Genomic DNA, 12,268 nt, shown 5'->3' with positions numbered 1-12,268 from the left:
AATTCGGTGAAGTAAGGATTGGTGTGAATGACCATTTTCATATGGGAAATGAATATGTATTAGACAACTCATATTTTGTTGTTGGCTTTGGATTCAGAATTCTTGTGGAAGTGAAGTTGATATTGTACCAATGTTCTTGTCATATGCCCTGGCATAGAGTTTTGGTTTGTTGAGAACAGATATTTTAATGTATTTGCTTAATTTTTAGTAGTTTAGGCATCTAACTCAAAATAAAATGTCTTGAAATGACGGGAAGATTTTCTTTTAACATCAAATATTCATTAATTACATTTTTAAACAGTGGTAAAATCACAGTAAAATGTTAGAATTTTCATTTTCATATACCAAAAGCAAATTTTAGCAAAGTAATTCATTTGAGCATATTCCAAGAAAACATTTTTCTCAGTTTTATTCAGGTTGTTTTCCAAATTATAAAAATAGGACTTTCCTCAAATTCTGAATTCTGATCATCTTGAGACAAGAAATGTACTTGAAACCTAAATTCAGAACAGTTTCTTGTTAGCGAGAAAGTCATGCCAAAGATAATAGTAGTTAAAATTTTGTGGAAGGCAGATGGTTGTTGTAAGACAGATTTTTCAGTTTGGATTTTAAATTTAATCATGATGTTTGCTTGCTTTCTGGAAATACCGGAAAGTTTGCTTTGTTTCATCTGCTACATGAATAGATAACTTAAAGAAAAAAAATCACGCTGACAAACACTGAATAATTAAGATTTGTTAATTTTTCTTATTTCAGAATGTCTAAAATAACTTTAGGCAAATGTCTACTGTCTTATATTGCATGTGCTGTTATTTTCTGCGATGATCTTAAGACGTCTCGTGGGGAATTTGACTCCAGTGAATTTGAAGTTAGGAGACGTTATCAAGATTTCCTTTGGTTAAAGGGAAAACTTGAAGAAGCACACCCCACTCTCATTATTCCAGTAAGTATGCAAGATTTTTTCATAGAAGGGCTACTGTTTCTTCTTGAGAGTCTTTTAGAATGCCTAACACATAATTTCACACCATTAAGTTCATTGTAATTCACTTATCTTAGGAAAATTTTATTTCTAAACTTTCAACTTTATGTCCAGACTTGCTTTTAAAAAAAAAATTGTGAAAAATTAAGATCTGGGGTCTGGCATTGTAGTATAGTAGGTGAAGCCACCGCTTGTGATGCCGGCATCCCATATGGGTGCCAATTCGTGTCCCGGCTGCTCTGTTTCTGATCCAGTTCCCCACTAATGGCCTGGAAAAAACAATGGAAGATGGCCCAAGTGCGTGCGCCCCTGTGTCCCATGTGGGAGACCTGGAAGACGCTCCTGGCTTCTGGCTTCAGCCTGCTCCTGCCTTTGCGACTATCTGGGGAGTGAACCAGTGGATGGAAGACCCCACTCTCTCTTTCCTTCTTTCTCTGTAACTCTGATTTTCAAATAAATAAATAAATGAATCATTTAATAACATTAGCATTTGTATTTTGGATTCTAGCATTGTGAATTTTTAAAAATTATTTTTATTACAATTATTCAGATTTTCAACTTGTGTTCCAAAAAGCTAAAGTGTAGAATTCATTAGAATCCTGTGCCACATCATGAATCATATCAGATACTTTTTATTTTCCTTAGCCATTACCTGAAAAGTTTATAGTGAAAGGAATGGTGGAGCGCTTTAATGATGACTTCATTGAGACACGAAGGAAAGCCTTACATAAATTTTTGAACCGAATTGCTGATCACCCAACTTTAACATTTAATGAGGACTTCAAAGTTTTTCTCACTGCACAAGCATGGGTAAACAATTTTGATTTATATTCATATAATCCTTTAATATCCATATGTATAGTACATTGCGTGCTTCTTGTTTACTTTTGCAAATCAGGTGATACTATCCTTGAATAGAGAAAAATTTTTTTTAATACTAGAGAGATATCCTTTAAATATTCCCCATGCTCAAATCTACATGCAAATATTATAGAAATCTTAATCTTCCTTTCATGCATATGTTTCCTTGGGTGCTGATTTTTATATTTCAATGTCAGCATGCTCTCCACATACATAGCCAATAGTGAACATATATGAATATGATTCTTATCTGATACTATTCTGAGTATGAGTCAAGACTTTACCAGTTAAGGTGAAAGTCTTTGTTAATTGGATAGATGATGGATGAATTGATAGACTGAAGGTACAATCTCTTTTTCTTTCAGTTTCCCAGGGCAGGTTGGGGGTAGGGGTGACAGCGGGGGTGGGGTGAGTGCATCTAGTTTCTAACACAGAAACCTTACATTACTGGCCAGTGTTGAGTTTGATATCTCTCAGTTGCTGCCAAGGTGGTAGAAGCTAGAAAGTGGCCTCATCACAGTCTTGACAGGTGGTACTACTGTTGGTAAGCCTCTTGTGACTTTAGTGAAATAAATTTGTGGACTGACTTCAGAACCTCAGAAGCTGTTAGAAACATTCTCAGCAGTCAACAGTTGCAGTAACAGCCTGCCAGTTGTGATTTGTGCTTCCTCTAGTAATGTTTACTCTGTCAAATGACACGGTAGCCCTTCTGGTTGCTGTTTTGTTTGGTCAAGAATGGCTTCTGTTATTTGCATACAAAAATCATCCTAACAAGTTTGCCTTATTTCTATTATTTTCTATAAGACCTTTAGGAAGGAAACCCTGGAGGCAGAGAGATAATATATTCCTCAGTATTTGGTGAATAGTAAAAAATAATATTTTTAATTGTGTTAGGGAAGCCACATTATTGTTTGTGGATTTTTTCATGTGTGCTACCAACTTTTATTTGCTTGCAACAGTTTCAGCAGTTGCTACAACACTATCAGAATCCCTTGTCCTCTTTTTTTGTTGTTCCTTTTCAGTATGCCATACTTCTGAAGGGATACTTTAGTATAGTGTATCCCAATATAGCCTTTCTCCTTTGTTGATTTTTTACAATTGTAAAACTTTTATTATACAAAATTTCAAGCATCAACAAACACAGAAGGATAATGTTATTAACCCTCACATATCACCATTCAATTTGGTAATTATCCACAGTTTTGCCAGTCATGTGTCAATTTCATTTGTCTTTTTTATTATCAATTTTAAATTTACAAAACAAAAATTATGAGGCAGTGCTACAATGAGTTCCTATATAAACCCCTTATCCCACATCCCCTATTAACCCCTTTATCGCCATATGTGCAACATACCCTGGTTTTCTAAACCCAAAGTCCTTTTATCCCTCCCACCTTTCCCAGCCTCTAGTAATCAGCATTCAGTGCTCAGATTGAAGGTTTTTTTTTTTTCTGTGTAGACTATGGTCTATACCTTTTATTAACATTAACTTATCATATAGCATTAAACATCACATGATGTATTATCTGTGGTTCACAGATGAGGAAAATAGTCATTTGTCCAAGGTTACACTGCTAGGGCAGAGCCAAGATTTGAACCCAGGAAATGCAGCTTCAAAGTCCAAGCCTTTTCCCTCCCCTCCCCACCCTTCCCCTCCCCTCCTCTCCCCTCCCTTCCCCTCCCCTCCTTTCCCTTCCTTTTCTCCTTCCCTTTCCTTTTCTTTGCTTTTCTTTCTTTCTTTTTTGGTAAAGGTTCAGCTTTTGCATAACAAACTGTCCATATATGTGGATGACAAACATAATCCAAAAAACAAATACAAACTAATGAGAGAATTCAGCAAGATTACTGGACTGGAGATCAATATTTGTAATTAAATCTGGAGATGTCCCTCCTAGGTTAATTATGAAATAAGTAATTGTGTATCTTATTAAAAATCTTTCTCTTCAGACAACCAGCCGTTGGAGGTGATGTTCTAATTCACTCACTTCAGTTGGTTGAAGGGCTGTGATCAGCTGGTATCTGTTTACGTGCTATCCTAATGGCTTTGGAGGCAAAACCAATTAGTGCTTAACTGTGAATCGTGGACTCAGCCTCCCAGGATGGCCACTGCTGCTCTGCCACGTAATTGCTCTTGGATCTTCAGCAAGTTACCTAACTGTCCTGTGCCACCATTTTCTTTTGTAAAAGGAGGGTTATAATAGAACTTACCTCTCAGGTTTATTGCAAATTCTGTATATATAAATATGAGTATTGTGCCTACCACATGTTAAACTCTCAATAAATGTTAGCTGTTATTCAACCTAGTGAATTAATGATGTTTTCCAAATTTTTTTAAGGAAGTTATGGGGCCTTGAGAAATCTTCCCTCAATCATTTTCCCATTAAATTCCTGCCATAAAATATAGATGTACTAGGCCGGCGCCGCAGCTCACTAGGCTAATCATCCGCCTAGCGGCGCCGGCACACCGGGTTCTAGTCCCGGTTGGGGCGCCGGATTCTGTCCCGGTTGCCCCTCTTCCAGGCCAGCTCTCTGCTGTGGCCAGGGAGTGCAGTGGAGGATGGCCCAGGTGCTTGGGCCCTGCACCCCATGGGAGACCAGGAAAAGCACCTGGCTCCTGGCTCCTGCCATCAGATCAGCGTGGTGCGCCGGCCGCAGCGCACGAGCCGCGGCGGCCATTGGAGGGTGAACCAACGGCAAAGGAAGACCTTTCTCTCTGTCTCTCTCTCTCTTACTGTCCACTCTGCCTGTCAAATATATATATATATATATACTATCATTTCACCCTTATCTTCTCTAGTATTTCGTGAGCATTGTACCCCCTGTGAAATTCTGTTCATCTAAAGATTCATGCTTGGAGGAAACACTGTAGAGCTGTTTTACAGGAGTACTTGGAAAGGGAGTAATCATATCCAGGGACCCGAGGTGCAGAAGAGACTTTACCCACATAAGACTCATCTGCTTCAAACCAAGACTTAAAAATGATGGACATGAAAATGAATCTTTATGTGAATGGAAGGGGAGAGGGAGTGGGAAAGGGGAGGGTTGTGGGTGGGAAGGACGGTATGGGGGGGAAGCCATTGTAATGCATAAGTCGTACTTTGGAAATTTATATTCATTAAATAAAAGTTTAAAAAAAAAAATTTAAGTCTACGACAAAACCTCCAAAAAAAAAATGATGGACATGAAAGTTTCCTGCTGTTCATCTTATTCTGCTAGTTAGGTTTATTTTTTTCTAAATGGAGTCTTCAGATATTGTTGCTTGCTTCACCACAAGTATTTCTGTTTTTATTTCTAGGAACTGTCTTCTCACAAGAAGCAAGGGCCTGGATTGCTCAGCAGGATGGGGCAGACGGTCAGAGCAGTGGCGTCCTCCATGAGAGGAGTTAGAAACCGCCCCGAGGAGTTCATGGAAATGAATAACTTCATTGAAACGTTTAGCCAGAAAATAAACTTAGTAGATAAAATATCTCAAAGAATTTACAAGGAAGAAAGGGGTATGTGGAATCACTGGAATGGATCTCAAAGTCGTCCAGGTTCTCCTGGATCTTCACGTTGGCTAATGTGGTCTGGCACTATCCAGTTAGATTTTTACCTCAAAGACATGGTTTATACTCAGACGTGTTGTGAAAATTCCTGATTCCTAAATGATTTTGAGCGTAGTCCAGGCCAATTCCCAACAGCTTTTATTCATCGTTAACCATTGCAGTTCCCATTAGATAATGGTGAAGTTCCCATAGATAATGGTAAAGGAAGTAAGTTCTAAACTTAGTATTTTGGATGTAGTTGTATAAAGTTGGTGTAAAATATTCAACATGGATCGTGCCTTAAAATCAAAGAAATGATGTTTTAAAAGGTAGTAACTTTTTTTTAATGGAGGCTAAAACTCTGTATTATATCTGGCCAACCATGACGGAGAGATTTATATATTGAAAAATATGTGTCTTTTTCTGTTCTCTGTCATCATTTGTTTTCTTTTTTAGTTTATATATATATATATGTATATATATATATACACATATATATTTAGTTTATAAATTAGAACTCATACTATGATGGTTTTTCTCTAATTTCATTATTTCTTTTTTGACTTTGTAATTGCATTTACCTTTTAAATTGCATTAAAATTATAAAGTAGGTCTGGCCTTGTGGTGAAGCAGATAAAGCCACCTTTTGCAACACTGGCATACCATCATACCATATTGGTGTGCTGGTTAAAGTCCTGGTTGCTCTACTCTTTTTTTAAAATTAATTTATGTATTTGAAGGTCAGAGTTATACAGAGACAGAGACACAGACACAGAGATCTTCCGTCTACTGGTTCATCCCCAAATGGCTGCAATGGCTGGATCTAGGCCAATCTGAAGCCAGGAGCCAGGACAGGAGCCAGGAGCTTCTTCCAGGTAGCAGAGGCCAAAGCACTTGGACCATCATTTGCTGCTTTCCCAGGTGCTTTGGCAGGGAGCTGGATCAGAAGTGGAGCATCCAGGTATCAAACCAGTGCCTGTAAGGGATTCCAGGTCTCAGGCAGTGGCTTAACTTGCTCGACCACAGTGGGAACCCCTACTCTACTTCTGATCCAGCTTACTGCTAATGCACCCTGAGAGGCAGCAGAAAACAGCCCAAGTCTTGGGTTCATGCCACTTATCTCACGTGGGAGACCCAGATGGAGTTTCTGTCTCCTGTTCTCAGCCTGGCCCAGACCTGGTAGCCATCTGGAGAGTGAACCAGTGGATGGAGGATCTTTCTCTCTCTCTCTCCCTGTCTTCCTTTGTTGCTCTACCTTCCAAATAAATAAACAAATCTTGCAAAAAATATATATGTTACTAAGTAAGCAAATATATTTTCTAATATAAATTAATGTTGGAAAAGATCTACTTAAAAACACAAGTTCCTATTGATGGTTTATTTGTTAATTGCCAATGTTTACCACTAAACATCAGGAATAAGCAAGTGGAAAATTTGTTTTATTTCTGGTATTCAGATGATGCCAAACATATAATAAGTGCTAATTAAAATTTATTCAATGATTGAAAAAATAAGTGAATGAACATAATGGTGGCAGGAAAATTTGCTTTAGCAAAATTGATTGTATATTAAATGAGAAATGAAAAATCGTTTTAACTGAATGTAGTTTGACCTTCTTTTCTCTTCTTTTTTGTTTACTTGACACTTGATGAAATAAATATGGTATCTAGTTATAGTTTAATAATTTGTTTAAACAGCCTTGATTTTCTTTTCCATTCACACTTACCATTCTTTTAAATCACAAGAAGTTAATTCTTCTTTTGAAAGCTTTATTTATCTGTTTATTTGAAAGGCAGAATGATAGAGATCCTTATCTGCTGGGTCACTCTTCAAATGCCTGCAAGAGTTCGGGCTGGGTCAGACTGAAGCCAGGAGCTGGGAACTCTTTCCCTGTCACTCACATGGTAGCAGGGACCCAAGGACTTGAGCCATCATTCACTGTCTTCCCAGGTGCATTAGCAGGAAGGTGTGTGAATTGGAAACAAAGTGCTGGGACTCAAGCCCAAGTACTCTGATGTGGGATTCAGACCTCCAAGTGGCAGCTTAACCACTGTGCCATAGCGCTCACCCTGAGAAACTCATTCTTTTAAAAAAAAAATTTTAAAAAGATGTATTCTTATTTATTTGAGAGGCAGAGTCACAGAGAGAGAGGGAGAGACAGAGAGAGAGAGATAAATCTTCCATGTGCTGGTTCACTCACCAAATGGCTGCAATGACCAGGGTTGTGCCAGGCAGAAGCCAGGAACAACTTCTGGGTCTCCCACATGGGAAACAGTGGCCACACACTTTGGCCATCTTCCTCTGATTTCCCAGGTGCATTAGCAGGGAGGTGGATCAGAAGTGCGGAAGACAGGTCTTGAATCAGTGCCTGTGTGGGTTACCAGCATCTCAGGTGATGGTTTAACCTACTACACAATGCTGGCTCCGAGGAGCTAAATCTTTTGACTAGGTTCTGTAATTCCAGTTGTTAAGTAGATTCTAAATGCGTATTTAGAATTTATTTTTGGGATAGCAATTTAAAGAAGCCCATGGAAGCTTTTAACACTTAAAGATAGTATAGGATGGGGCCGGCGCGGTGGCACAATAGGTTAATCCTCCGCCTGCGGTGCCGGCATCTCATATTGGCACCGGGTTCTAGTCTCGGTTGCTCCTCTTCGAGTCCAGCTCTCTGCTGTGGCCCAGGAGGGCAGTGGAGAATGGCCCAATTGCTTGGGCCTCTGCACCCACATGGGAGACCAGGAAGAGGCTCCAGGCTCCTGGCTCCTGGCTCCTGGCGTCGGATCAGCGTAGCTCTGGCCGTAGTGGCCATTTGGGGAGTGAACCAACGGAAGGAAGACCTTTCTCTCTGTCTCTCTTTCTCACTGTCTATAACTCTACCTGTCAAATAAAAAAAAAAGTTAAAAAAAAAAAGATAGTATAGGATATCAAAATGAGTTATATTTGCTGTTGTAAGTAAATATTGGTTGATTGACTTTTCTTGAAAGACAGAGAGAGAGACCATTACCATGCTTGTCCATTGCCCAAACATTCACAATAGCAGGGACAGGCTAGGTGGAAGCCAGGAACTGGGAAATCAGTCTGAGTTTCCCATTGTGCTTGGCAAGGGCTCAAGTGCTTGAGTCATAATCTGCTGCCTCCAAGGGTGCACATTAGCAGGAAGTTCAAACTGGGAATCAAGCTGAGACCTAAGCCAAGGCACCGTGGTACAAGATGCAGGCATCTCAAGGAACTTCCTAATTTGTGTGCCAAACACCCTCCCAGAAAATAGAATTTTCAAATTTATTTATATATTTACTTACTTATTTAAAAGGCAGAATAACTGAAATATGGACCAAGCCAAAGCCAGGTGGGTGGCTGGAACCCAAGTACCTGGACCATCATCTGCTGCTTTCCAGGTGTGTTAGTAGAAAGCTGAATTGGAAGCAGAGCAGGACCTGATCCTAGGCAATCCGGTATAGGATACAGATTTCCCAAGCAGTAGCTTAATCCATGATGTCATGACATCTGTCTAGGGAATAGTTTTAAAATCATTGATAGACTAATGTTTGTGAATTGCTCAGAGAGAAAACTATATTTTGATAGACATAAATTTGACCTCCCGTTATCTAGAAATAAATGCCACTAGTCAAACTTGATAAATATAGGTCTTTAGGTTGTGAAGTATGCTTATTAGAATTCCATTCAAAATAATGGGACACTTTATTTTGTTGCTTTTGGAGTCTATGTAGGGTGATTCATTGATAGAGATCGTGAAGAATTTAATGAAATAGCTAGTTTTATTTTCTGACTTTTTTCATAGTCTATATTTTTCCTTTGGTTTTACATTATTTTGTGTCTCCTGGTTTCTTTCAGCAGAATTGCACTGTCCACATGTGCTGGAGATGAAATGAGGAGTTAAGGTGGAACCTGTCCTGAACTTCATAGTCTAGTTGGGAAGGATATGCATTAACAGAAAATTATCATACAGCATATGAGATGTTTTCATCCAAATGTGATTTGAGTGTCTCTAAGCCTAGTTTAGAATTTTAGGGATTCTCTGTTTTGTAAAAATAGATAAATACCACAATGAAATCTGCCCAAACTATCCATGATAGTATGAATAATTTTCTTTTTCAAAAAATACTAGTTTCATATGGTCATTATTTCATGAAAAAGGCCTAGACTCTGGAGGGAGGAATTAGGAAGGGTCATTCAACCTAAAATTTCATCAGGTAACAACTAACATTTCCATTGCTTTAAAATTTTATTTTAAAAAACTTTTCAGCTGTTTGAGCATGCTGAGAACTTTTTAAAGTTTTAATGACTTAATTTAGAGCAATATGACAGATTTCACAAATTCTAGTGAGTAGTAAGATGTTTAAATATAGATAATGATATATATGGATATTGGACAAAATTGCTCACCGCTTATAAATTCTTTACCCTGAAATGCTATATATCTCTAAAAGTTGATAGTGTGAATGTAAAAATGTAAAAATATTCACGTTTTAAAATGAATTCCAAATTTTTGAGTACGTGACTTATCAAGCATTGAATACTTTGGTTACTTATTCATTCATTCTTTCATTGATATGAAAATATTTATTCAATACATTATATATCAACCTTTGAGATACAAAAATAATAAGACTCAGTCCTTGTTTTAAGGAGCATATGGCCTAGGAGTATGTGAGTTTTGCGAGCAATTACTATAGAATGGGATAATGCTTTAATAAAGGTGTAAAGTTCAATAGGCTCACTGAGTAAAGACCAAGAATCTTTTGAGGGGCTGGCACTGTGGCACACACAGTGGCTTAATCTTCCACCTATGGGACTGGCATCCCATATGGGCGCTGGTTCTAGCCCCGGCTGCTCCTTTTCCAATCCAGCTCTCTGCTGTGGCCTGGGAAAGCAGTGGAAGATGGCTCAAGCGCTTGAGTCCCTGCACCCAAGTGGGAGACCTGGAAGAGGCTCCTGGCTCCTGACTTCGGATCTGCCCAGCTCTGGCCATTACACCATTTGGGGAGTGAACCAACGAATTGAAGACCTTTTTCTCTGTCTCTCCCTCTCACTCTCTGTGGCTGTACCTCTCAAATAAATAAATAAAATATTTTAAAAAAAGAATCTTTTGAAACAACATTGGGGAGGTTTATTTGAACTGATATCTAAAGGATTAGAAGTGGATTGTTGGGTGATGGAAGTGCTACAGGGTCAGAGGGATACATGCAAATGTTTGAGTGAGGAAAAATCATGAGTTATTCATGAATGAATAGTTATTTTGGCTTAAGTCAAAATATATTTAGCAGAGAATCTCAAGAGTTTGACCTAGAGAGGCAGGTAGAAGACTGATCATAAAAGACTTTCTAATTAATAAGAAGCTACATTGTTTAAACATTGTGACAAAAATGGAGAGATTGAGACTAGTTAGAAGTAGTGCAAATTAGAGATGCTGATGGCAGTAGAAGTCAAAATAGGTAGGCAAGTAGTCCATAGACGATAAATAGAGATCTAGAAATATTAGACTTGATTGATTGGCTGAGTGCAACTATTAGTCTAGAATGACCCCATCCCCAATGTTTTTCTTGGATTTCTGTATAGTGACATATGCAATAAGAAGAAAGGGATAAAGAAGCAAAGTTTTGTTTAGGGCATATTGCCTATGAGACACCCAGGTATGATTATGTGGTAGGCAGAGAAGTCCATGACTGATATGGTTATCATTTGTCTTCCAAGTACAGAAAAGGGATGCTGTTATTGACAGTAGTCATTCATTTGAAGGTTGATCTGGGCAGACTGGAATGGTCAATCACTAGGATAAAAGATGATCTCATTTTCTTAGGTTCACATGTAAAAATATGTGCATAGTGAGAGAAACAAGGTCATTTGTTACTGTCCATGCCATTGGGATTCTGAAAACCTTTCCAAATTGAAGGACTTAAGCCATTATTTTGTTTTAGAGTATTTTGATGAAATGAAAGAATATGGCCCCATTCATGTTCTGTGGTCAGCGTCAGAAGAAGATTTGGTTGACACTCTAAAAGGTGTGGCCAGCTGCATCGACCAATGCTGTAAGGCCACTGAAAAACGGATGTCTGGACTTTCAGAGGCCCTGCTTCCTGCAGTACATGAGTACGTGCTCTATAGTGAAATCTTAATGGTAAGAACACTCATAATTATCATTTTACTTGAGTCTCTTCCCTGCTTATAAGTGCTCCACACGCAATTTCTGATTCTGTTTCCGCATTATTGTCTTCTTGTTCTAACAAGATGCTTTGCATATAGATGCTCAATAAATATTTGTTCATGGTGAGAGTGAATACATCAATTAGAGAAGACAATCAAAATAGAATTGCTCAATAGCAGCACCAAGGGTTTGTTAAAGTATATACAGATTTGAAGCATCCTCAATCAGGATTTACCTAGGAATATGGTTAGCTTTTCTAATCTTTAAAATTCTATTTATTTTTTTAATCATCTTAAAAATTTCTTTTTCATAAAGGACTTGCTTTCTTCTTTTTAGTTACATTTGATTTAGCAATATATTTAGTACCATTCTGTGAAAAGTACTTGTGTAGGATTTTGATGTTTTTTCTGCTTTGTGGTTGCTTCTGAACAGAAATACTTCAAATGTTTTTTCTTTCACTGTTTGAAAAGGCTTTTATTCCTTTTATATGAAAACTTTGCATTTACCTCCTTAGTTCAAGTCAATGTTTCCAGGTATTTGGGGTTTAGTACTAATATCTGTAACTTGATGTTTTTCTTCCAGTATTATCCTGGGCAAGCAGTACTTTGCACAGCCAAATTAGCACCCTTAAGTCTCTGGTGTTTTAGGGTGACAGTAAAGGAAGGAACAAGCTTGCATTCACATACAGCCCTTATCCTTTCAGTAACTGGAGGCATGTCTGGTCTCTGTTGTCCTGAGCCC

At 38.2% G+C, this 12,268-nt stretch overlaps 1 protein-coding gene across 4 annotated transcripts in view; it reads left to right on the top strand.

Annotated features, from left to right (window-relative positions):
• SNX7 (sorting nexin 7) overlaps positions 1-12,268 on the top strand; it is a 110,979-nt gene that overhangs the window by 31,707 nt on the left and 67,004 nt on the right. For 2 of the 4 annotated variants that reach the window (XM_070077998.1, XM_070077999.1), the window contains exons 3-6: positions 757-943; positions 1,625-1,789; positions 5,136-5,334; positions 11,301-11,500. In XM_070077998.1, the coding sequence (XP_069934099.1) occupies positions 757-943; positions 1,625-1,789; positions 5,136-5,334; positions 11,301-11,500 (751 nt within the window). The remainder of the gene's footprint in view (positions 1-756; positions 944-1,624; positions 1,790-5,135; positions 5,335-11,300; positions 11,501-12,268) is intronic. The other 2 variants (XM_070077997.1, XM_002715843.5) reach the window with 1 other exon arrangement.

The sequence above is a fragment of the Oryctolagus cuniculus genome, chromosome 7 (genome assembly GCF_964237555.1).
Source record: "Oryctolagus cuniculus chromosome 7, mOryCun1.1, whole genome shotgun sequence".
NCBI classification, from domain to species: domain Eukaryota; kingdom Metazoa; phylum Chordata; class Mammalia; order Lagomorpha; family Leporidae; genus Oryctolagus; species Oryctolagus cuniculus.
This window is presented reverse-complemented; position numbering and strand designations above follow the sequence as displayed.